General features: G+C 45.4%; 1 protein-coding gene across 3 annotated transcripts in view; it reads right to left on the bottom strand.

Moving 5' to 3' along the window:
• FSD1L (fibronectin type III and SPRY domain containing 1 like) overlaps positions 1-8260 on the bottom strand; it is a 56505-nt gene extending 48245 nt beyond the window's left edge. For all 3 annotated transcript variants that reach the window (XM_090038918.1, XM_090038916.1, XM_090038917.1), the window contains exons 1-3: positions 8135-8260; positions 1547-1642; positions 330-461 (exon numbers count right to left, since the gene is read on the bottom strand). In XM_090038918.1, the coding sequence (XP_089895044.1) occupies positions 330-461; positions 1547-1642; positions 8135-8149 (243 nt within the window). In that variant the 5' untranslated portion in view covers positions 8150-8260. The remainder of the gene's footprint in view (positions 1-329; positions 462-1546; positions 1643-8134) is intronic.
• Positions 8261-22190: the final 13930 nt, after the last annotated feature.

Here is a 22190-nt window from a genome sequence, read left to right on the forward strand (position 1 = left end):
GGCTCAACCTCACAAATGCAGGATTCACTAATCCTAAACAATCTGTGGAGTGCTCCATTAATGAGATGATGTATAACAGCAACTCAGAGGCAGGAAAGTGCTATCAGGTTAGACATACTAAAGACTGCGGAGTACTCAAGTAATGTTTGAAGAAGGGAGGGTGGGGGAAGGTGTCACATGAGTGTCTTAATAAGTGAACACATACCTTAGCTAGAAGCAAGCATACATATTGTAAATACTTGATGTAATCTTAATTTAGATTAAAAGCTGAAAATAGTTGCTAAAAATGTTTCCCTTGATGACAAAGTTTGAGAGAGACAAGTAATTACCTGAAGTTCTTGAGTTTTGTGAGCTTGTTCTTGCTTAATACTGTTGGTCATACTTTCCTTCATCTCATCTAGTATAGAATAGAGACCATCAAATTCCTCATCCAGCTCAGCAATCACATTAGAAGAATTAGCCTGAGGAGAAGATTGTAATAGAGTTTCAGACTGAACTAAAAGATAAGCAGCACTGTAAATTTTCCCCCAATACACTTCACATGATTACTTGACATTTTTTCATGCCATCCCATCTTCCAAAAGCATTAAAAACCTAGTAGTTGGCTACAGTGATCCTTTTCCCAAAAAAAGGAGACTGAAGCATTTAGAGCACCGAGGACCCATATTTAGATATTTTGGCAGTGGTAGATATGGAAGTCTATAGCACTTGAATGCAACAATTGCTTATTCAATGTGACAAGCCCCTCATTAAGACTCTAGTACAGAAAAGGCTAGAGGCTCATAAAAGATAATGATTACCTAGTTCTTCCGACAAAATGGTTGTAGAACACTGCTATCATAAGTGGTTTTAAGGAACTAGCTAAGCTTCTGGATTTAGCTTGTTACAGACAATTTTGAACCAGAAGCACTTAGAGAGATAAAAAAAGGCAAGAGGAAAAAAAAATAAAGTTAGAGACAAAACTACTATACCACCCTAAGCCTGGTCTTATATTGAGAGGAACAGATATAAAAATCAGAAGGCTAGAAAAAGGAATCAATTTTGACATGTGTCTGTAGTTTACAAGGGGGGCAGGAAAGTAAGGAGACCAAAAAGTAAGATCAGATATTTATGATCAGATCAAGAAACAAAAAAAATGCCAGTACTAGTTACTAGAATACTCTTCTACTTTTAGAAGAACATGGGCGGACTTCAGTGAAACATCTATCCTGAATCCTAGTTTCTACACCACAACAGAAGCTTTAAGGTAAATTTCCCCAAACCTGAATTAAATCACAGTATTTTCTTCTCCCCCATAAAAAACTTTCAATCTTACAACTGGGAACTGACCTACCTTCAACTTAGAATATTGGAATCAAATCACAAAAACAAAGTATAACAGGTTTTATTTTATACTTTCAAGAATCAAAAGCAGTTTTTCATACCAAACTTTAAAAAAAAAAAAAATTAATAGAACTAATGCAAATTTAATTAGTCTGGGATCTCTCTCTCTCCAACAGCCAAATAATGTAAAGTTTGCCATTCAGTCATTTATAGATATACATACCTGAACACCTTTTAGAGTGTGGTTCAGTGTGTCAATGAAGTTCTGAATTTCATCGTTTTTGTTTGCCAGAGTGGAGATAATCCTTTGCAGGGCTTCCTAGGATTTAACACAACACACACACAAAAAAACCCAACAAATTCAATAAAAGTACTCAGATGTGTACAACAATATTGTACACCTTGCTACCCAGTCCACCCCAAATATGCACCACGTTAAAACCTTGCCTCTTTACCTCCTACTGCAGTAATAGAATGTAGGTATAACATGCATTAAATTTGATTCTGAGATGAAATTAGAATTGTGTCAAAATGCAAATCGGATCTGTTTTGTTAAAAACTAGAGAGACCAAGAGCAGGCAAAGACGGAGCTCCAAGACAAGCTACATCCAGTCAGAGTTTTTCCCATTGTTTTGGGAAGCTCTCTACAGTACACTACTGCTTTACATGCTTTGATTATGTATTTCTATAAATTTAAAAAAAAAAAAAATCTGGCTTAAACTTAAAAGGTTCCCATGCTTTCCAGTGTTCTGACTTTGCTTAAAAAAAAAAAAAAGACTTCCATTTCTTCCTGGTCCCTACCTGAATTTAGGGACCAGGAATTTAAGTCCCAGGCTGTCTAAAAATTCTAAACATGGTGACAATAAATAAAATTTCATAGAGGGGGAGAGGCAGGCGCAGGGAGAGGCACCACAGGTAGACTGGCCAGGCTCTTGTGAAGGTGGCAGCTGGAGGACAGGGGGAGCTGGGGAGGGGAGCAGGGGCTGCCCCAGAGCTCTACAGGCTTGGGCTACAGCTGGGCCCCCAGCAGCAAGGTGGAGCCTGGCCTAACCCACACAGCTCTGTGGGATAGGGCACAGCCACCCTGCCCACAAGAGAATGCCACCTGGCAGGGGCAGAATGCCAGGCTTGGGGGGCTCCCAGCTCAGCCTCCATGCACAACAGGTACAGCATGAGTGGGGTGGAGTCCTCCAGGCTACAGCAGGAGTCCCCAGTGCTCTGGCAACAGCTGCACAATTGCCTCTGCTAGCCTGGCCCATCCGGTCCCAAGCAGCACATGGCTCAGCCACCTCTTCTCCTCACTAATGCCAACTCAGCCTGGCCCGCTGCACTCCGTGCAGTATGCAGGAAAGCAGCTACTGCACAGGCTTTGTCGCATGCTGCTCCGGACGGCATAGGCCCAGCCGGGTCAGCACCGGCAAAGAAGCAGCAGCTGAGCCATGTGCTGCATCCTTGCATGCTGCTCAGCACAGGTTCAGCCATGGCTTTGCCTCCCTAGTGCCAGCCTGACCCATCCCGAGCAATGCGGGGAAGCAGCACACAGCTCAGCTGACTCAGCCACTGCTTCACATCTGTGCCGGCCCAGCTGAGCAGCATGCAGCAAAGCTGGCCCAGCTGCTGCATTCTGAGCACCATGCAGGGAAGCAACAGGCATGGCCTAGTCAGCACCAGCGAGAAGTGGCAGCTGATCCACGTGCCGCTCCGGATCAGCCAGGACAGGTTGGCAGAGCTAAGTGGAAGCCACAGCTTTGCCATGTGCATCTCAGGCTGGTCCAGGCCCGCACCAGGGAGGGGAAGCTGTGGCTGAGCAAGTCCCAAGTGGCACACAGCTCAGCTGCCACTTCTCTTTGCTGGTGCCAACCTGATCATGCCCATCCTGACCCAAGTGGCACACAGCAAAGCCAGCCCAGCCACTGCTTTCCCATGTGCCACTCAGGACAGCCTGGGCCTAAGCCAGGAGGGCACCAACAAGGAGAAGTGGTGGCTGAGCTGCGTGCCTCTTGGGACCATCCAGCAGAGGTAAAAGAAGGCTGGACTGAGCTGCGTACCACTCTGACTGGGCCACGCTGGTCCTGAGCAGCACTCGGCTCAGTTGACAGAGCCTCCTCTTCTCCTTGCCCATGCTGACCGGGCCTGTCCCATCCGAGCAGCATGCAGGGAAGCCAGCCCAGCCACTGCTTTGCTGCATGGGAGGAGACTGGCCTGGTTGGGTCAGCACCACTGAGGAGAAGCAGCTGAGTGGCCCACAGCCCTTGCTGCTCCCCCCCTCCCCTGCTTCCAGCCTAGCCTGGGAAGCACCACAGGGCTCCCAGCCACTGTGCTCTTCTAGCAATTTCCACCCCCCACCCCAATCCAGTCTTGCCTTACTCTCCACTCGGACGAAGGGGAAGGTTGGGAGGAAGCAGGGTCATGAGGCCAAAGGCCAGAAGCTATACAGACTTCTGGTTTGGGGTGAAGGGGCAGGGGAAGGAGGCTGGGGGCGGGGCCTCGCTGCCCAGCCACAAGCTCCTGCTGGGTTCTGCTGCTGCTGGCTGCCTCTTATTCCCCCCACCCCACCCCCCAGCCCCATGGGTTGGCGGGCTGAATCCAGCCCGCAAGCTGTATTTTGCCCACCCCTGCCTTAAGCCGTCTGTCTGTCAAGCTCCAAGCCAACTGGGCATGTGCCACCAAGAGGGTGCATACCAATTGGCTGCAGGGGGGCCAGACAGAGGGGGCGAGGGAGCCACCATGCCAGCCCCCCCCACCCACCCCCAACAGCTGGCAGGGAAGAGAAGCCGGAGGTTCCTGGTGGCAGCAACCCCCACCCCCAATCACCAAGCCCTGACAACAACCAGCAGCACGGGGAGACAGGAAAGGGAGGATGTTGCCTGCTGCTAGTTGTCAGCAGCTGCCACCGCATGCAGGATCCCCTCCCACCTGTTCCTGTGAGCTGGTAGTGACATGGGGTAAAGTCCCCCCTACTGGTGGAGGGAGGGGGTGTACACAGGGCCACAGGCAGAACAGCAGCACTACAGGGCGCTGCATGGTGGCACTCCTTTTCCCTTCCCCGCCGGTCATTCCAGGACAGGCAATTTGCTTGTTGTTTTATAAAAATCATGAGATGGTTATACAAACCAAATAATGTTATTTAGTGGAATCTGGATAACAGATAAGAAATGAAGCTGCTAATCAATCTGTGCTGTCCATGGCAATTGAACATCTGACATTTCAACATCTTTCACAGATTCATAGATGTTAGGGGCTGGAAGGAACTTGACAAGATCATCAGGTCCAGTCCCCCTGCACTTGGGTAGGAAAGACTGCTGGGGTCAGATTACCCTGGACACTTGAACTGTAAAGACATGTCTTCAGATTGGACATGAGAAAAAGTTTTCTAGCAGTGTGTGTCCATGGTTCCTTATCTTCCCCTGGGCTGCCTTGTTGAACAAATGCTCCCCCAGGCCCTGATGTAGCCCTTATATACTTATATACTGCCACCACGTCCCCTCCAAGTCTTCTCTTCTCCAGGCTTAACAGTCCCATGTCTTTCAGCCTCTCCTCATATGGCCGGCTCTCCAGCCCTCTAATACACCAATGGCCCTCCTTTGGTATCTCTCAAGTTTCCCCACATCCTTCTTGAAGTAGAGTACTTCAGTACTCCAGCTACAGTCTTACCAAAGCCAAATCAATCTGTTTATAGTAATTTTATAAAATTGACTAACAACAGTTTTAAAAATCACTTCATTACCTTACAGGTGAGGGCCAACTCCCTCAAAAGTCCTAATCTGAGAATTATTAGAATTAGGGATGCACTGATAGAGGTTTTTTGGGCTGATACCAATTCAATTTCCGATACATAGCCCGGCAGCTTGAAGAGCAGTGTCCGGTTGGTAAGTCCGTTGTGGTGGAAGGGGTATGAGGCAGGGTGCAAATCAAGACCCCTGTGGTGAGGGAGGGACTGGGGCAGGGGCTGGGGCACATGCTGCCCGACCAGAGTGGGGTGTAGGACAGAGCCACAAGTTGTCCAGAGGGCACAGCCCAACCTGAACCAGCCCTGGGGCCAGCATGCAGCACATGCCCCAGGACCCCCACCCTCAGCCACATGTAATGCCCACAGTTCCATCCCACGCAAATACAAAGCTACCTACAGATACTTTGCTCATCTTTATTTCTGAACTCACTAGAGGCAAATGCTATTATGAAGGTATACCTAAATTTAAGATGTACCAGGATCCACTGTTTCCTTAATATTTCTTTCACAAAGGGTTTCTACAGTTTTGTCTAAAATGGGAGTGCCCTCATTGCCTAGTTACACAAGTGCATTATACCCAACTTTGTTCAAAATATTGTTTTCAGTTATTTCTTCAGACTGTTTATTCTGTCCAGCTGTTTTCCCATTCATTACTGACCAGCAGCAATTGTGCTTGTGTTTCCAGATGGCTCACAGTTAAGCTTGAGATCCTATAAGCATAACTGTCAATTATAACAAGGTAGACAAGCCATAATCCTATTCTGACTTGGTTTTAATCAAACCCTGTTTGGCTCCAAGTAAAACCCTGTAGGTAAAAAATATTTTAGAGCTATGTACAATAAGGTCTGTCTGGGGCATGTCTATTTCTGACTGAAAAGTAGAAGGCTTTTTATAGCCACTCCTAAAATTCAAATAAGTGTAACAGCCAGTATTATTTTCGACTTGCAAGCTAGTTATGTGTTCCTTCATAAACAAAGGAAATTATGCCACCAATTATAACTGATTGTTCCTGTAACTTGAACTTTATCTAAGAGCCCATCAGAAAAAGTACATAAATGTTTTAAAAGCCTAAAGTTATTTTCTTCAAGCAGGAAGTTTCGTGCTAAATTTAACCTTACTCATATTTCCTATACAATGGTAAGAGAAAGTAGGCCAGAAAAATTCAACAGCAACAAAAAAAGAATTTTTGCCTAGCAGATTCCAGGGCCTAAATCATTTTAACAGAAATTAAGTTCTTGTAAAATATTTTCCAAGCAAAGCATCTTCCAACTGAGTAGTGAAATACAAGATGGAAGGTGGTATATTTCCATCTCCATTGGTTCCTCCTCTGCTGTCTACAGTTTCAACTCAGACTGTATAGAGGACATTTACACTGGATTTACTCTGTAAGAGAGAGTGACCCAAGGAGCGATGAAGACTGAGGAAATTTCCTGTGGTGGGGACATCGCTATTTAAACAGAGGGTTGCAGTGTTGTTTATGAGGTACTTTCTCAAATCCCTCTGGTTATGCTCCTTCAGTTCTGCAATTTCTCTGGCCAGTAGGCCTAGTCTCAATTAGTACAAGATCCAAGACAAGGTTTAGACAGGTTTTCCATCTAGTCTAACTGGGAAAATAAGTTGCAATTAAAATTTGAGAACCACATTTACTACTACTGAATAATATACTGATGCTCCTGAGTTTCAAGTCAAGTCAATATGAATTATTTTATGCAACTCAGATTTCATATATAATGTATACAATAGCAGACATGTCAAGACTTCCCTATGACTTAACATGTTAAAGGTCCATAGCCTACTACTGCTTTCTACACTGTGGAGTAGTATTACTAAGTTCTACAGAAAACACAAAACATACCAACAATAGTTGTTTTAACATCAAGGTAAACAACGTAGTTTTAGTTTTAAAATACACCTGGCCGAGTTAAACTCTTCATCTATACTAACATTTTTAGCATGCATTTGTTAACGTTCAAAGCGCTCCTTTTCACCTAATGCCAAAATTGTTCAAGTGTCATGTACTCTTTCCTCTAAGGATCATGTGGCACGTAACAAGAGAATAAAGTTAAATGTTCCATAAGCCACCATGAGGCTTCCATGTTTTCCAAGTCACATTTCTCCAAGATTTTCAAACCTGAAGTATGCTTATAGCTTGCCCTGGAAAAAAGGCTTACTGCCTGGACGCTGGCAGCATATACTGTACGCTCTTTTTAGAAAAAAAAGCTTCAAGCCGCTGTCCCCTTCCAAACACTAAGGGGAACAAAACAATCTAGTTCAAGTTGGCAGACAGCTGTGATATTTCTGTGACTGTCCACAGCTTTGCCAAACTGCAGCAGAGGGAAACTGCCACCACACGGGTCATTTTTAGCAAGCCTAAATCCTGCAGACACTGAAAGGCTATCCTGGAAGACTGATCAGCAGACAAAGATGCAGAAAAGAACCACGGAGTTAAGTGGAGGCTAGATGAAAAGATCAGAAACTACTGCTTGGTATTAGCAAAAGCTGGCCACTGATGTTTACTAATGACACCTGGTACAAACCTGGCTAAGAACCACTGCCCCAAGGGACACACAGGGTTGGACTGGGGGAAGAGGGGGGTTCAGTAATGCAGATGCTCCCCCAACTCCTGCTCCCCCCAAACTGTAGCTAAAACCTTAACCCAGGTGCAGAAGCGACTGACAGGAGAGCACAGGAGGCTCTGTCAAGACACACAAAACAGCCAGATGTTGTTGGACGACTCCGCAGAAAAGACAAGCAGGTCTAGGGACAGGGCAGCAGAACTAGCGACCAGCACCTTCTACCTATCTCCTGCACGGTGTATTGTGCTGGTGAACACTTCACGTGGGACCGAGCAAGCCAGCGGGCACGTCTGATTCTAGACTGAGTAACACAGGCGAGTCCCCGGCAAAGCATCCCGTTCCCCTCCAAAGGGAGGGAACCGCGGGCTGGGCTGGGCTGGGCCGCGCCCCCTCGACAGGGCCCGGATGCCCAGCACTGCGGCCCGGGCCGGGGCCGGGCACGGAGCAGCGGCCCCGGGACCCCTGCAGCGCCCATGAGCAGCGGGCGGGAGGGAGGGTGACTCACTTTCTGCGCGTCCATGGCGGTCAGCTCCCGGGCCACACGCAGCCAGAATGCAGCCTCCACCGCCGCGCCGCTTATGGTGCCCCCCAGCACCCCCCCCGCGCCGTTCGGGGCGCATGCGCTGCCGCAGTCACTCACCGCGAGCCGCCCTATCCCGGGCGAAGGGCTCCGCGCCGGGCCCCGCCCCGCCCCGTCCCGTCACTCACCGCGAGCCGCCCTATCCCGAGCAAGGGGATGCGGCCCCACCCCCGCCCCATCACCCACTGCGAGCCGCAGTATCCCGGGCTAGTAGCTCCGCCCCCCTCCCAGGCCGGGACAGACTCGCGCTCCTGGTTGCGTTTCTGCGCTGGGTCCCGCGGGGGCGCCTGCTGGCTTGCCTGGGCGGGCTGTGGTAGGCGGGGCGAGGCTGCTCGTGAGTCCCTGCAGGTTGTTTGAGTCCCGGCCTCAGAAAGTAACATCTCTCCTTGGTCAATTGGGCCCGCACCATGGGCGTTGTGCAGAGCCACAACCACTTTTTAGGATCATCGGTGCCTATTATACCTAATGATTTCCTAGGCCTGGCAGCAGAGGGAGACTGCCACCACATAAGTCATTTTCAGCAAAGCTAAATCCGGTGGACACTGAAATTCACAAGTCTTGTCAGGGAGCTTGGCCAAAGTGTTGGGGGTGCCCTTGTCTCTTCAGTGCAAAAGTGATGTTGTTTGTAGCCACGATAGCCCAGAAATCATGCAAGAGGCAAGGAATCCTAGGGAGATCCCTTTTACTGGACCAACTATGTAGTTGAGATAAAGTAAGACAAACTTTTGAATGCAAGATATTCCCCATGTCTTATGTTCAAAAGCCGGTCTAACTTTATCGCAACTATATAGTTGGTCAAATAAAAGATATCATCCTAAGAACGCCTTGCTTCTACAGTGCATTGTAGCCCCCTCCTTGCACATTTCCCAACCTGCTTTTTTGTTTAAATCCGATGCTTTTTGACTGGTGTAACAGAGATGGTAGAGTGGGTGTTCTTGCAGCCCGTCTTGGCTGAATGGTTGCCCACAAACCCGAGGGGCTGATCTGAAAGAGCCCTTCCTGTTCTGTGTCTCTTTGTCCCAAAAGCCAGCCCCTCCACAACTGCCCACCTGGTGACCTTCCTGTGACTCCCAACTCCAAGAGCTCCCTAAAACAGAGTCAAGCTCATCAAAAGCATAGGATTGGCTTAAATCATGACATTCCTCTTTTTTTCTTAACCACTTCTTGGGGAATGTTTTTCCTTCTCACTTCAAAGCCTTTATTTACAGTCCAGCTGTTTCTTGCTTTCAGGCTTTTCTCTGCAACCATAATGGCCACAAACCTAAGTTTAAAGTTGGATTATTTGACTGAAAGCTTGGATTCCCATGTGATCACTTGGATGTAGGTGCTGGGACTTTAAGAAAAGTACCAACTATCATGAGACTTGCATTGAAATCTTCAAATGACAACGCTTCAGGTGCCTTCATTTTTGGGTGCCGACCAAGACCTCCTTATTTTCAGAGAGTAGGTACCCAGCACTCCTTGAAAATCAGACCCTTTTAAAGTATCACCAGTTGTGTACCCAAAGCCTGAGCCTGTCATGGATTTCCAAGTACTGTCAGCATCCAATAATCCAAGTCCTGGCTACAACTGTAAAAGTCAGCATATTTCTGAACATTTCAGATCAGTGGCACTTATTTCTGCCTCATAGCATTTAGCTGGTACTAGCTTCCTCAGGTTTTCACCCAACCTTGCGCTTTGTCTTATACAGCTTATAGAAGCATACACTATGAGCAAAAGTCCCAATGCAAAAAGCAGATATTTTCCCCTACATCTGAATTTATATTAATTTACTATTCTTACAGATGTATGGCAGTTGTGCAGCATTTCAGAGCCCGTTGACCTATAAAAAACAGTGGGCAGTGGACATGTTTACATGTGCATTAATAGGTAGGTACTGCACATTAAGTTTAGTGCCTGTAATAAGAGGTACTAACTGAATGGGCAGTAATTGGCACAACTGAGCAGTAGCACCGCTGCATGCCTTTTTAGTGACGCTAATGCACAATAGACTAATTCTAGTATGGCTTTTGTCGTGATGCACTAACGTGCAGTAGAATTAGTCTACTGAGCATTTAGATGTATAGATGTGTAGATGCACCCAGTGTGTCCTGTACAACATGAAATGAGCATTAAATCTTTATACCAAAATAGTTTTCAGATACATAGCCTTAAAAATATTCACAGAATTTTGAAGTTTGCCTTCAGTTGTGTGGCATTTGATCTTTACTGTAATAAAAAACTAAATACTCATACTTGGTTGCAAAGTGACAGAAAAGAAAATTATTTTAATAGGGCAACTCTCCAGATCCACCTCAACTGCTGCAACATCACCACCTAATGGTAAAAGGAGTATACTAATATTATAAGTCTTATTTGAGTCTCATTTTTTTTATAAACTGAGGACTAACACTGGAGTTGTATGGAGCAGGAGTGACCTGCTAGAAAGTTCTTAATTTTGAAAGAGGGGATGTGGAAAGACAAAATGGAAATTCAGCTAATTAAAACCCAATTTTTTTCCTGAGAATTATTGAGTTCCTTAAAATTTTGTGAGCTTCTCTCATTCCTGAGAGCCAACCAGGCACTCAGAAGAAACTTTATAAAACTGGCTAATAAGGCAGTGGAATTTCATGAGGCAAAGATCCATGCCTTTTGGCTATTAGTGTTATTTGCATTTATCTCTCTGTCTTAGAACAGTGAAAGTATGGCTTCATTGTGTTAAGACCTGTGTAAATGCATCATCAGAGATGCCTCAAGGCTGGCAATGATGAATCGGGTGCACAGAGGTGAAATTACTTGCCCAAGGTCATGCCTGATGATATGGTCAGAGCCACATATAGAACTGAGCTCTTCGGAGCTCTAGCCAAGTTCCTCTAACACTGGGTGATATTACCTATCACAGGCTGGCTTACAGTCAGGGCTGTCTCTAGTAGGGTGCAAATCGGGTGACCACCCTGGGCCCCATGCTTTGGGGGGCCCCTCAGACAGTGCTGTAGAGGCCCCACGCAGCTGCCACGTGCCTCCAGCTCTGTGCTCTGACTGCTCACCACCCCCAGCCCCGCACAGGCTGATATGTCCTGGGTCCCATACGCTCCTAGGGACAGCTCTGGTTACAGTTTGGCTGTATTATAGTTTGATGTATTTCTGTTCTGTGCCCCTGAGGTCTAGTTATTTTCCATAGCATATGCACATGCACACACATGTGCACACACAGAGGGATATCTGCTTTGACTGTATATGAAACAAGACTATTTGTATAAGGAAATTGGCAGTGAGAGACGTCATTCATTATTTGTCCATCCAAAAGCAGTAATTGCACATGCAAATTAAATATATGACCCTTCATGTCTTTTTGGCAGATCATTCCCTTTCTGTTCAGGTAACCCATTTCTTGGTTTAAGCTTTGCAGAGAAAAAAAGCTCAACATCTAGCTCTTGAAAACCCTTGGACTGTGAAATTATGTATATATATTTACTAGCCAATTGCCCATCAAGAATGACCAGGGAGAGTGGGGCAGGGGCTGAGTTGGAGTGCTATTACCTAATGCCCCATGCTGCCACTGTTCTGCCTCTTGCAGGGAACGGGATGGGGGAGCCAAGGCCAACATACCCCTGTCCAGTCCCTGGTGCCATTTGCAGGGAGCGGGGTGGAGAAGGTGGCTTCAGAGTCATGGCGATGCTCCCCCATGCTTGGAGCACTCTGAGTGGCTGTTCCATCAGCCAATCAGAGTGCAAATAAAGCATTACAGACGTAGGCTTTCAGAATATTAGAATGTTTATTTTTATGAGTGCCTGGCTTATACTGTTTTTTCCCGTTTTTGTGCATTTTTGATAATGTATGTCTCCTTTGAATTAAACAAGGAGAGAAGGAGTATCTTTACACCTAAGGAAGTTTGATCACAACATGATTTGAGTGCTGAGTTCCAGAAAACCTCTCCGCTGGATTACAGTGTCTTGGCTTCTTTTATTGCAAGAGTGGCACTGAACAGACAATACTCTCATTCAAAACACTGCAAATTGTTTGACTGCGGAATGTGGATGTTCTGCCCATAAAGAGTGTAATTGTCACAAATACACTACCAACAAATGAAATAGTTTGTGCTCTTTGGAGGCAGCCCATAATATAAGAGACAACAGCCATTTTTATTTCTCTTGCATACGCACTTTCTGCATTCCTGGCTGCATTCTGGTAACCTAAATCTCAGTCTTTCTTTTCTACAGAAATGTTAACATGCCACTGATAGGAAATAGCACTATTATGGATTTCCCATTGTGTAGCAGTGGGCCCAGGCTGCATAGCTCTACCACTTTTCCATGGAAACCAAATAAATCCTGGCTTGACAAAATGCAGAAATGTCTTGAAGACTCCAAGACCAGCTCATCAGCTGGTGCAAACCAGCACAGCTCCACTTAAGTCAGTTTATGCTGATTTGCATCAGCATGGTTGAACAATGAGCACTGACGGTGATTTAGAACCCAGTACCTAAGATTTTGAACCAAGTGACTAGAACCGTTGTCCCCTGTACAGCTATATATACAGCACTGCAGCTATACACACTCTTACAGTTTATGTCAGTGATTCTCAACCAGGGTGACACAAGATCCTTTTAAGGGTTCCGTACAATATTAACACTGTTACCTATGTAAATGCCTCTACATGATTCACAAGGTAAACCCAGAGTTTTCAAATAGAAATCGAGAGTGTCAAAAAAAACCCCCAAAACATCCTGACCTGTGGTGGTCTGAGTTGCTTACAACAGAAGAATTGCTCTATTATTTTTCCCCCCCAAGTCAAAAAATGAGTGAAAGTCAAGAGCTAGCAGTTTCCAAGGGATGCTCTGGGTCTAACAAGGAGTACCTTGTATTTAAAAAAGGTTGAGGGCCACTTCATATCTGCCTGAAGCTAGTATGCTGATGCTTCAATCAGAATTAGGGTGATATTTTATCTCAATTATAATCTCCTTTTAGAAAAGGACTTTTAAACTGCAAGTCCATGATATATTTCTGCACGAAAAAAACATGACAAAGCAATAGTTCGCAATTATAATAAAAACAGATACTAGTCGTAGTTCATTCATCTCTGTAGAGTTTTTCAAAGGGCATTATGATTTTGTATGTCCTTAGTGCCAGTAATCGCTGACAAGAATTGTCAATGCCCTTTAATCCCAAATAGTTTGAAACAGAGTATTTACAATCTGCTTCTTGCTGGGGCTGGAGAGCAGTACAAAGCCAAAATATAGGGAGTCCTGCAAGACACTGCTAATCTTAGACTAAACCTTATGTTGCCCTATTTGTTTTCAGTTAGTGAAGCCAAACCTCAGGAAAAGGGTGAATATGGAATGCCAAAGAGTGAATGAAAGCTTGCTGAAGGCAGAGGGAGTCTTAACTGATTTCATTGGGCTTTGGAGCTGTCCATAACTTGAATGTTCTGGATATATTTAGCCACAAATTATCACCAGTATATGGCTTCTCTCTTTAAACTGATGCTGTAACAAAGACTCCTTCTTGGGAAATAACTGTGTGCTTGTATGTGGGGGTGTAAACTTTTTCAGAGGAGTTGCATCAGTGGCGACATGTAGGGGGTTCACGTACACCCCCTGAGAGCACTGGTGCACCCTCTGACAGACAGATAGACAGACAGCTGGGCAGGGGGGGCAGGTGAGAGCGCTGGTGCCCCCCCTGAAAGCTGGCTGGGGAGTGGGGGCACAAAGAGAAGCAATCCCCGCCATCCCCCCACAGCTGATTGCGCCCACCCAGAAGCACCAGCAGCATGCCACTGCCACTTCCAGGTCAGTGTGATCGGTCACAGGAAACCCTCCCGCCCTCCGGCTGCTGACAGGCCGCTGTGGGGGCAAGTCCCCTCCTTGACCCAGGAGGCACCAGGTGCCCATGCCTAACATATAAGTAATTGATGAGAAAACTTCTCTGTCAAATTTCCAATTCTTTTTCATGGTAGCAGATCCTAAAAAGAATAAAGGGTAAAGATAAAAGGCTTCTACCAATTCTTTACTGTTCTTAAAAAAAGCAGTAAGGATACATTCGTGATCAGATTTTTAAAAAGCTGCATTTTCATTTTTTTTCTTTTTTTTTGCAAAAGTGTGCTTTCGGTGTTGGAAGTAGTTTGAAAAATCTCTACATTAGCCCCTAGAAATTATTGTAGAAAGTTTCAAAGTTGAAGAAGATGAAATGAGGAATCTGGGAAAGGTAAACACCCACAGGCACCAAAAGAAAAAGATCAACATTTGTTTAGAGTGATGTTTTCAGGTGGGTCTGGGTTCAGGTAATTTAAATTAACATACAGGACCAGGAAGTAGGCTGCAATTTTGAAATATTTCAACATCAGGGCAATTTCCTAACACACCTTAATACTTCTCTACTTTCATGTGACATCATCCCAATAAGTAGCCCTATCAGATCTCCAAGGGTAGGGCCAGGCTCAGTACTGCTGCATGGATGGAATCATCCCCTAAGGCCTGAAATTCAGAGTTCTTACAGTACTGAGATGCAGCACCTGACAAGAGACAATCTTGTGATGGGGTCAAAGCAAGGTTCATTGGAATAATTATGAGAGCAGAGTAGTTGAGCTCCTATGCTGTGAGAGCAGCTAAAGCTGATAGGGAACTGGCAAAGACAGAAAAGTACGAAGAAGCAGTTTACTATACTGGAATTGATAGGTTGTTTCTCTGTACACAATGTGGTGGCTTGTTCGTGGGATAGACGGAGAGAGTGGGATCCCTTGCTGGTCAGTAATACTATCCAGAAATAGCGAGCAGTAATCAGAAGAGGGAAAAACCACATGTGAGTGAGAAAAAGGATATAAATGCAGAATTGTATTGAAATAGCCACACAGCTTCAGTTCTTCCCTATTGTTCTTCTATGAATGTTTAACTGAGTATCTCGTTCCAGTCTCTTTTTAGCAAACGTTAGTCAGTGCATGAGGCCGCAGCTGGAGTACTGCGTCCAGTTTTGGGCTCCACAATTCAAAAAGGATGTGGAGAAGCTTGAGAGAGTCCAGAGGAGAGCCACGCGCATGATCAGAGGTCAGGAAAACAGATCTTACGATGACAGGCTGAGAGCCATGGGACTCTTTAGCCTGGAAAAGCGCAGGCTCGGGGTGATCTGATGGCCACCTATAAGTTTATCAGGGGTGACCACCAGGATCTGGGGGAACGTCTGTTCACCAGAGCGCCCCAAGGGATGAAGAGGTCAAATGGTCACAAACTCCTGCAAGACCGTTTCAGGCTGGACATAAGGAAGAATTTCTTTACTGTCCGAGCCCTCAAGGTCTGGAACAGTCTGCCAGCGGAGGTGGTTCAAGCGCCTACATTGAACACCTTCAAGAGTAAATTGGATGCTTATCTTGCTGGGATCCTATGACCCCAGCTGACTTCCTGCCCTTTGGGCAGGGGGCTGGACTCGATGATCTCCCGAGGTCCCTTCCAGCCCTAATGTCTATGAAATCTATGAAAATGAAATACCAACCTTTCAAGAGTATCCTCCCAGATGTGCTACAATACAACAACAACAAAAACTGAGTTAAGATAATTGTAGTTGCTTTGGTCCTAATCTGCATACAGACAGGGTCTTATTGATTAAGGGCAATTTTTGTTGTTTCTCTTCCTTTAAACAGAAGGAAAAAGAGTGTTGGAAGTAACCTGCCCATCCATGGAAATCTATATCAATGGAGAAGTGGAATTACATGAGGGTCTGGTTGTTCAAGTGCTACCTTACTAAGCGAGGAGCACCACAAAGACTGGCAGAGAACTGAGTTCCCTAGAGCGGTTTTAACACAAGTAGTTTGACCCATGCAGGCAAAGCTGACTAGCATCACAAAACCATCAAGTGCTAACGATAAGCATGAGCAATGTATGATCTAAGTGTAACCCTGGTCAGTAGCACAGAGGGTCAGGTTTACATTTCAGGGTACCAAATGAATTGTACCAGTGGCTCAAGCCCCTACCCAGAAATACAGAAATAATAAATTTGGTGCAGTGTCCCATATAAACAAAACCCTCTCTTTGCAAGCAGTATAAACACAAAACCCCCAAATTATTACAGAAAATAAAGACAAAGAACCAAAAGAAAACACTAAAAATATATTTTAAAACATGATTAACTGCAAGGCAAAGTCTATAGGTGGCACCCTCTTGGGGAGGCTTTACCCATGCCCAGGCAGTCTGGGACTTAGAGCTCCCCAAGGGGTAGTTTCAGGGGCCTGTACCGCTATATCTGCCCTTCAGCAATAGGACTCTCTGGTGCAAAGAACCTTCAAAACAAACAAAGGGTGAAAGCCAGGCCTACCCTCTGGGCCTGGGCTGCAGGTAGCCTGGGTCTCACAGCTCCACTGGGAGTAGAAGGTTGCAAACCTCAATCTTGGCCCAAAACTAGCAGTATTAGAAGCTCCCAGGTTTCACCCCTGTTTAGAACTGCTAGGCCTAATTCCTGGCCAGCCAACCCAAGGAATCGTACCCTCCTCCCTGGTATTAATCCCTTAAAACCTTAGAAAAGGGGGAAGGAAAGGAAGAGAGAGGAGTTCCCAGACATTGGACAATTCTCCCCCTCTCTCCTCTTTTGCTATCTACAGATTCCTTCTCCCCTTGGAGGAGACCTTGCTCTTCAGTAGCCCCTAGCAGCTTCTCCTTCTCCCCAAACCAGCCTAGCTCACCTTATATCCCTCCACATGACATCCCCTTGGCCCTGTGCAGTCAGGAAGTGCCACAATTCAGTCTCTCTTAACCAGTCTCCCTGAAGAGTCTTTGCTCCCCTTGGCCAATCTGCCCAAAGGATTTTATGCATCTGGCCCAGATACAAAGCCGTAGCTTTCCATGAGCAGAGCACATGGTCAGAACAACAGGGGCCATCTTACCCACATGGCCAAAACGTATGTTTTTTCCCCAGCAACAGTCCAGAGGAGAAAATGAAAGGGTGGGGGGCACAAAAAAATTCAGAAAAAAACACAATATACAGCAACCAAAGACACACATTCTGCCATACACAGCACAAGTGTGTGTGAGTGAGTGCCATACACAGCACAAGTGTGTGTTGGAGCCCAGGGGTGGCCATGTTCCCCCCTGGTGGCTCCATGACTGTGCCCTGCTCCACCTCTAGGGCACTTTCCTGGCCTCTCCTGCCATGCCTTGATAGTATTATGATAAATAGGAAGGCTGCCCAAGGACCTTTGCATGGCCCCAGTCTGACTGAACCCCCTTGCTAGGGTTCCCTGGCACGCTACCAGTCATTTATAGTCTCAGGCCCCTCACTAGGCCTCTGTAACCCCAGACCCCTCGCTGAGCCTCTATAGTCAACTGTGCCTGGTAGGGCATGGCTACAAATTCTTCCCTACACCATGCCCCATGCCTCATAGGTTGTACTGTAATGTTCCCCCTGTTGGGGTTTTGGCCTCCTCAGCCTCTATCCCTTTAATTTTAATCTTTACTCTTACTAGGCCTTCTAGCCTGGGCCTACTGTATTGGACCCAGCTCTGAGGCACTAGCGCTCATTTGTCATTTCCGCTCTCTGAGTCCCTGGCCCTATGTGGCTGCCCCCTTGCACTACACCCACCCAATACTCACTAGAGTCTTAAGCCTGCCCTTGGCAGAGCTCAAAACTATCAAGTGTCCCACAGGCACTAATGGAACCTCTGTAACCTCCCCATACAGTCCCTAAAAGCAGCCCTCTACCCCTTTCAGAGGGTAAACCTTCCTTTACCCTAGGACTGGCATACCTCCCCACTTAGCTCCTGTGAGCTCCCTGAGTCTCAGTGCTCCCATAGACAGCAAAGCAATCAGACCAGAGTCCCTGGGTGTCTCTCCTGGGCAGCAGCTTCTAACCCTGCAGCTAGCAAAGCTAGCATGGCTTACCAGCCCAAGCCCCAGGCTTATGTAGTCCCAGGGCTCTGCCCCTTCCCAGTCAGGGGACTGCCTGGGCTGGTTGCAGGTGCCTGTTAATTGTCTCATTTGCTTGTTGCACAGGCAGCCTGGTGCCTCGCCTGCAGAGCATCTTGGCTAGGCTGCTTCTTCTCTTAAAGGAATAGAGAGCCCCCAGGCTCTCTGTTACAGTGTTACATATGTTATTCCCAGGTATCCTATAGTGAAAAGAGAGTGAAGGAAGTCTGAAGTTGTAGAATAGGCTTTTGATTTGCCTTAGGAGACTACTTCCCCCTAGCAGGATACCTAACAAAAATCAGGGTGAGTATGGGGCTTTCTCAGGCAATGCACAAAGCTACTGAGGGAAACTTGAGTGATCTGAGAGTTTGTTGCAGTACAGCTCACACAGCGTTAGGTTTTTCCTCTGTCATGACTAGAAAACACTTGATAATGGTTTAGCAGTGACTTTGCTGGTTGTTATGCAAAGCACAACTCTTTCACAAGTATGCCGTCTTCCATTTTTCTCTGTTTTATTTTCCTGTTGTCTCTCCTTGCATGCTAAGGGTATAAGATCTTTGTCCAATGCTGCACCCTACCTACACAACATGGACAATTAAGATGTGTGCCCCGAAGAATCAAAAATGAGGGATAGAAAAGCTTAACGTGCTGTGGAATCAATTGCCATGAACATTGGTGCACTGAAGGAAATATACTTCTACATCCTGTTTGCCACCAGACAACTTTGAGGTAAAAAGACTTTTTCAATTTTTCTCTGTGCCTAACCTGGACAAAATGAACTATTCCAAACAGGAGACTTTACTGCACCTTCAGCTTTCCTGTGAAATATGAATACTTATTTCTACATTGGAAAACTTCAAATCTCTGCTCTCTCCTTTGTCTGATGAAGGGTGCCTGAAAGCTTGCAAATAAATAAAATAATTTGTTTGCAAATATCTAGTTAGTCTAATAAAAGATATCACCTCTTCCATGTGTTTTGATTCCTGGATCTTGAGGAAATTAAAGGTGAAGTTTGATGGGGAAATAAAATCCAGATGGGCTGGTGGGAGGTATTGTGAAGCCATGTGATTGGGTTGGAACCATGTAAAGCAGACTCCTTGCTCAGCCTAGAAAGAAGTCCAGAATCTGAGGCAGAATCTAATGTCTCTGTTTTTTCCCAGATTGCTTAGGAGGAAGGTCGTGTGAGAGGAACTAGAGGTTGGCAAGCAACGGGCATCAAGGGAAAGGATGTGTGGTATAGAGAACATAGAATGTGAACTGAGCATCAGTTTCCTGTTTCAAGGTTTATTGCACAAGCTTCCAGACGAGGTAGGAGGAAGAAGTCTCTTTCCACCCACTATGTCAGCAAGGGAAGACCAGAGTAGACCCCAGAGATATGGACAATTAAGCTATTTTCTTAGGGAGGGTTCGCTATTACTGCACCATTCATCAAAATACGTTAAGAGTTTTAATGCTGTTAACTACCAGCAGTGAGTTCCCTAAGAGCCCTCAAAGGGTTTTGCATTTGGGGTCTCTTATTTCCTCTGAAATGGAAGAGAATGTCTATTTGGTTTAGCAGTCAAGCTGCTTTCAGTAGGGAAGCAGAGACAGAGTTACTCTCCTGTCAGAGATATCTCATTTCCAAAAGGAAAGCTGAGGAGACACTAGCAAGAAAACTGTAACAGTAATACCACCAACTCTCCTTGACAGTAAATAATTCAGTTTAATGATACTTTAGTTGTGTGTGAAGTGCAAACAGGGCAGCTTGATTTAAATTACTGATTTTAATCATAACTTAAAATCTGCAAGCAAAAAACCTTTGATTTAAATAATCAATTTTAATCTTGTTTTACATTTGTATGCTTGTATGTTTTTTTCTAAAGAAATGTTTATTGTCAGTGACTGGTAACTATCCTTGTTTAAAATGTAATGTAGCTTAACGTACAATATACAGGTTCTTAACTTTTACATACTATTGTTAATCCTTGTTCAATATTTGATGTTGCTTAACATAACATATAAAGATTAACTTTTACATATTAGTATTTTGGAAAGTTTTGATGACAGTTCTTAGCTACTAGGTTTTTTTAAGTCAAGATCTGCATCTTAGTGCTTTGGGTTGAGCACGGAATTTTCTGGCTGTAACGAGTGGACTGGAACATTCAGCGGAAGAGGCTGCAAGTCTCTAGTGTACTTATGGAGAGAAGAAAGAACAGTAGACAGAGAGCACATATACTGTGACAAAATATTATATCTTATTTTTTATTTTTTTGCTAGAACTGGCGTTTCGTTCATAGGCTATGCTTTTCTAAACATAATTTTAAAGGGGCTAAGCCCTAATCTTCCCTTGGGGAGGGGGCACGGATACGAAGCAAAGCAAGGGGCAAAGCATCAGGCTATCGCAGAGAGGCTTCTTGGCAGATCTTTGATAGATGACGCTTGAGGGTCTGATTTGTACGAGTACTGGGGATCCAGGAGCTCCCCCACTTATGGAATGAGGGCATGCATATGGGTGTCAGCAGGTCTCAGCGTCTTCAGGGTGGCAACATTTTTAGCTTCTTTGTCTGCTCGGGCGTTACTCCTGGCTACGTCTTGATCCTATTTCTGATGCGCTAATACTGGGCTAATACTGTCTAACAAAGTTGTTTCTTAATTTTTTTTTTTGTCTTTTCATTTAAAAGAGAATATCTTCTGGGGGGGGGTCAACTGGAATCGTAAAGAAAGCGTCTTTCAAATCAAGAACTGAGAAATGAGTATACTGCCCCGCCTATGGAGGCCAGCAAGGTATACGGGTTTGGTACGAGGGGATGAATAGTTTTAATTTGTTTGTTAATTGCCCTTAGGTCTTGCACTAGTCGATATGTGCTATCAGGCTTTAGTACAGGCAAGATAGGAGTGTTCCAGGCTGACTGACGCTCTCGCAGTATGCTGTACTTTAGGAACCGGTCTATAGTCTCTTGCAGTCTTTCTTTGGCTTCCCTTTTGATTGGGTACTGCTTGATTCGTACTGGACTTTTTTCTGGTAGTAGTTGGATATTAATGGGGGTTTGATGTGTAGCCTTTCTGGGGACTCGCTTTGCTCAGACTAATGGGTATATCTGGTTTTTCTACTGGTTCTACTCTGGGGGAGCATTCATAGCCAAGGGTTCAATCGCGAGGGTCATTATCTATGCATTTTCAGGGGGCAATGTGAAGGTTATTTCATCTTGGGTAAAATGCAGTGATGCACTTAATTGACAAAGCAGGTCTTGTCCTAGCAGGGATGTTGGGCAATCTGGAAGGTAGACTAATTTGTGAGAAAGAGCTTAGTCTCCCAGAGCACATTCTGCAGGAGCATACACGGGGCACTGAGTCTTTTTTTCTTGTGGCACTTACTACGGTCTGCTACGGGAAGTTGAAGAGGTTGATTTATAGCGGTCCGTGCTGCCTCAGAGTCTACTAAAAAAATCAATTTTTGAATTTTTTATTTGCATTTTTATTCGGGGTTCCAGGGGTGCGGTGGTCCATTTCTCCTGACACCCCTACTCCTGTCTTTCTGCTGCTATTACAGGAGTACAGTCTCTCCCTTTCTCTGGGCATTTATTTTTTTAGTGTTTCTTTCGCCGGCATAAGGCACACTGGTTTTGTCCCAGGCGTCTTTCTTGTGGGCTAGGGTGCCTGCGCCCACGACTCTTTATACTTCTGCTTCTCTCACTTTTTTGTGGCCTTTCTCTGACTCTAGCTTGTACTGCTGCTACTAGCATTCTAACTTGTCTCTTGTCTTTTTCTCTTTTTCTGAGCATATACGCTCTGTTTGCAGTCTCTAGGATTTGTGCTACAGACATACCCATTAAGTCTTCTTTTTTTTGTAAGAGGTAAGACGGGTATGATCCACAGGGTTGTCAGGGTCTCATCTATCTAGGGTCTACTAGGGGAACTACATCTGCCGGACTAGGAACATTGACAGGATCTCTTTCATGCTTCTGCTGCGCTTCCTCCCTTGCTTTGGAAATAACTTGATTCTGCTCTACTTCAGATAATAAGGTTTGCATAAGGATATTACAATCGTCCTAATCAGGCTTGTGACTAGCTAAACATCTTTCAAAGACAGAGATAAACTTACTCGGGCTAGTTGAAAATTCTCTAGCCTGTGCTTTAAAA

The sequence above is a fragment of the Crocodylus siamensis genome, chromosome 3 (assembly GCF_052110815.1).
Source record: "Crocodylus siamensis isolate JL-2025a chromosome 3, ASM5211081v1, whole genome shotgun sequence".
Taxonomy (NCBI): Eukaryota; Metazoa; Chordata; order Crocodylia; family Crocodylidae; genus Crocodylus; species Crocodylus siamensis.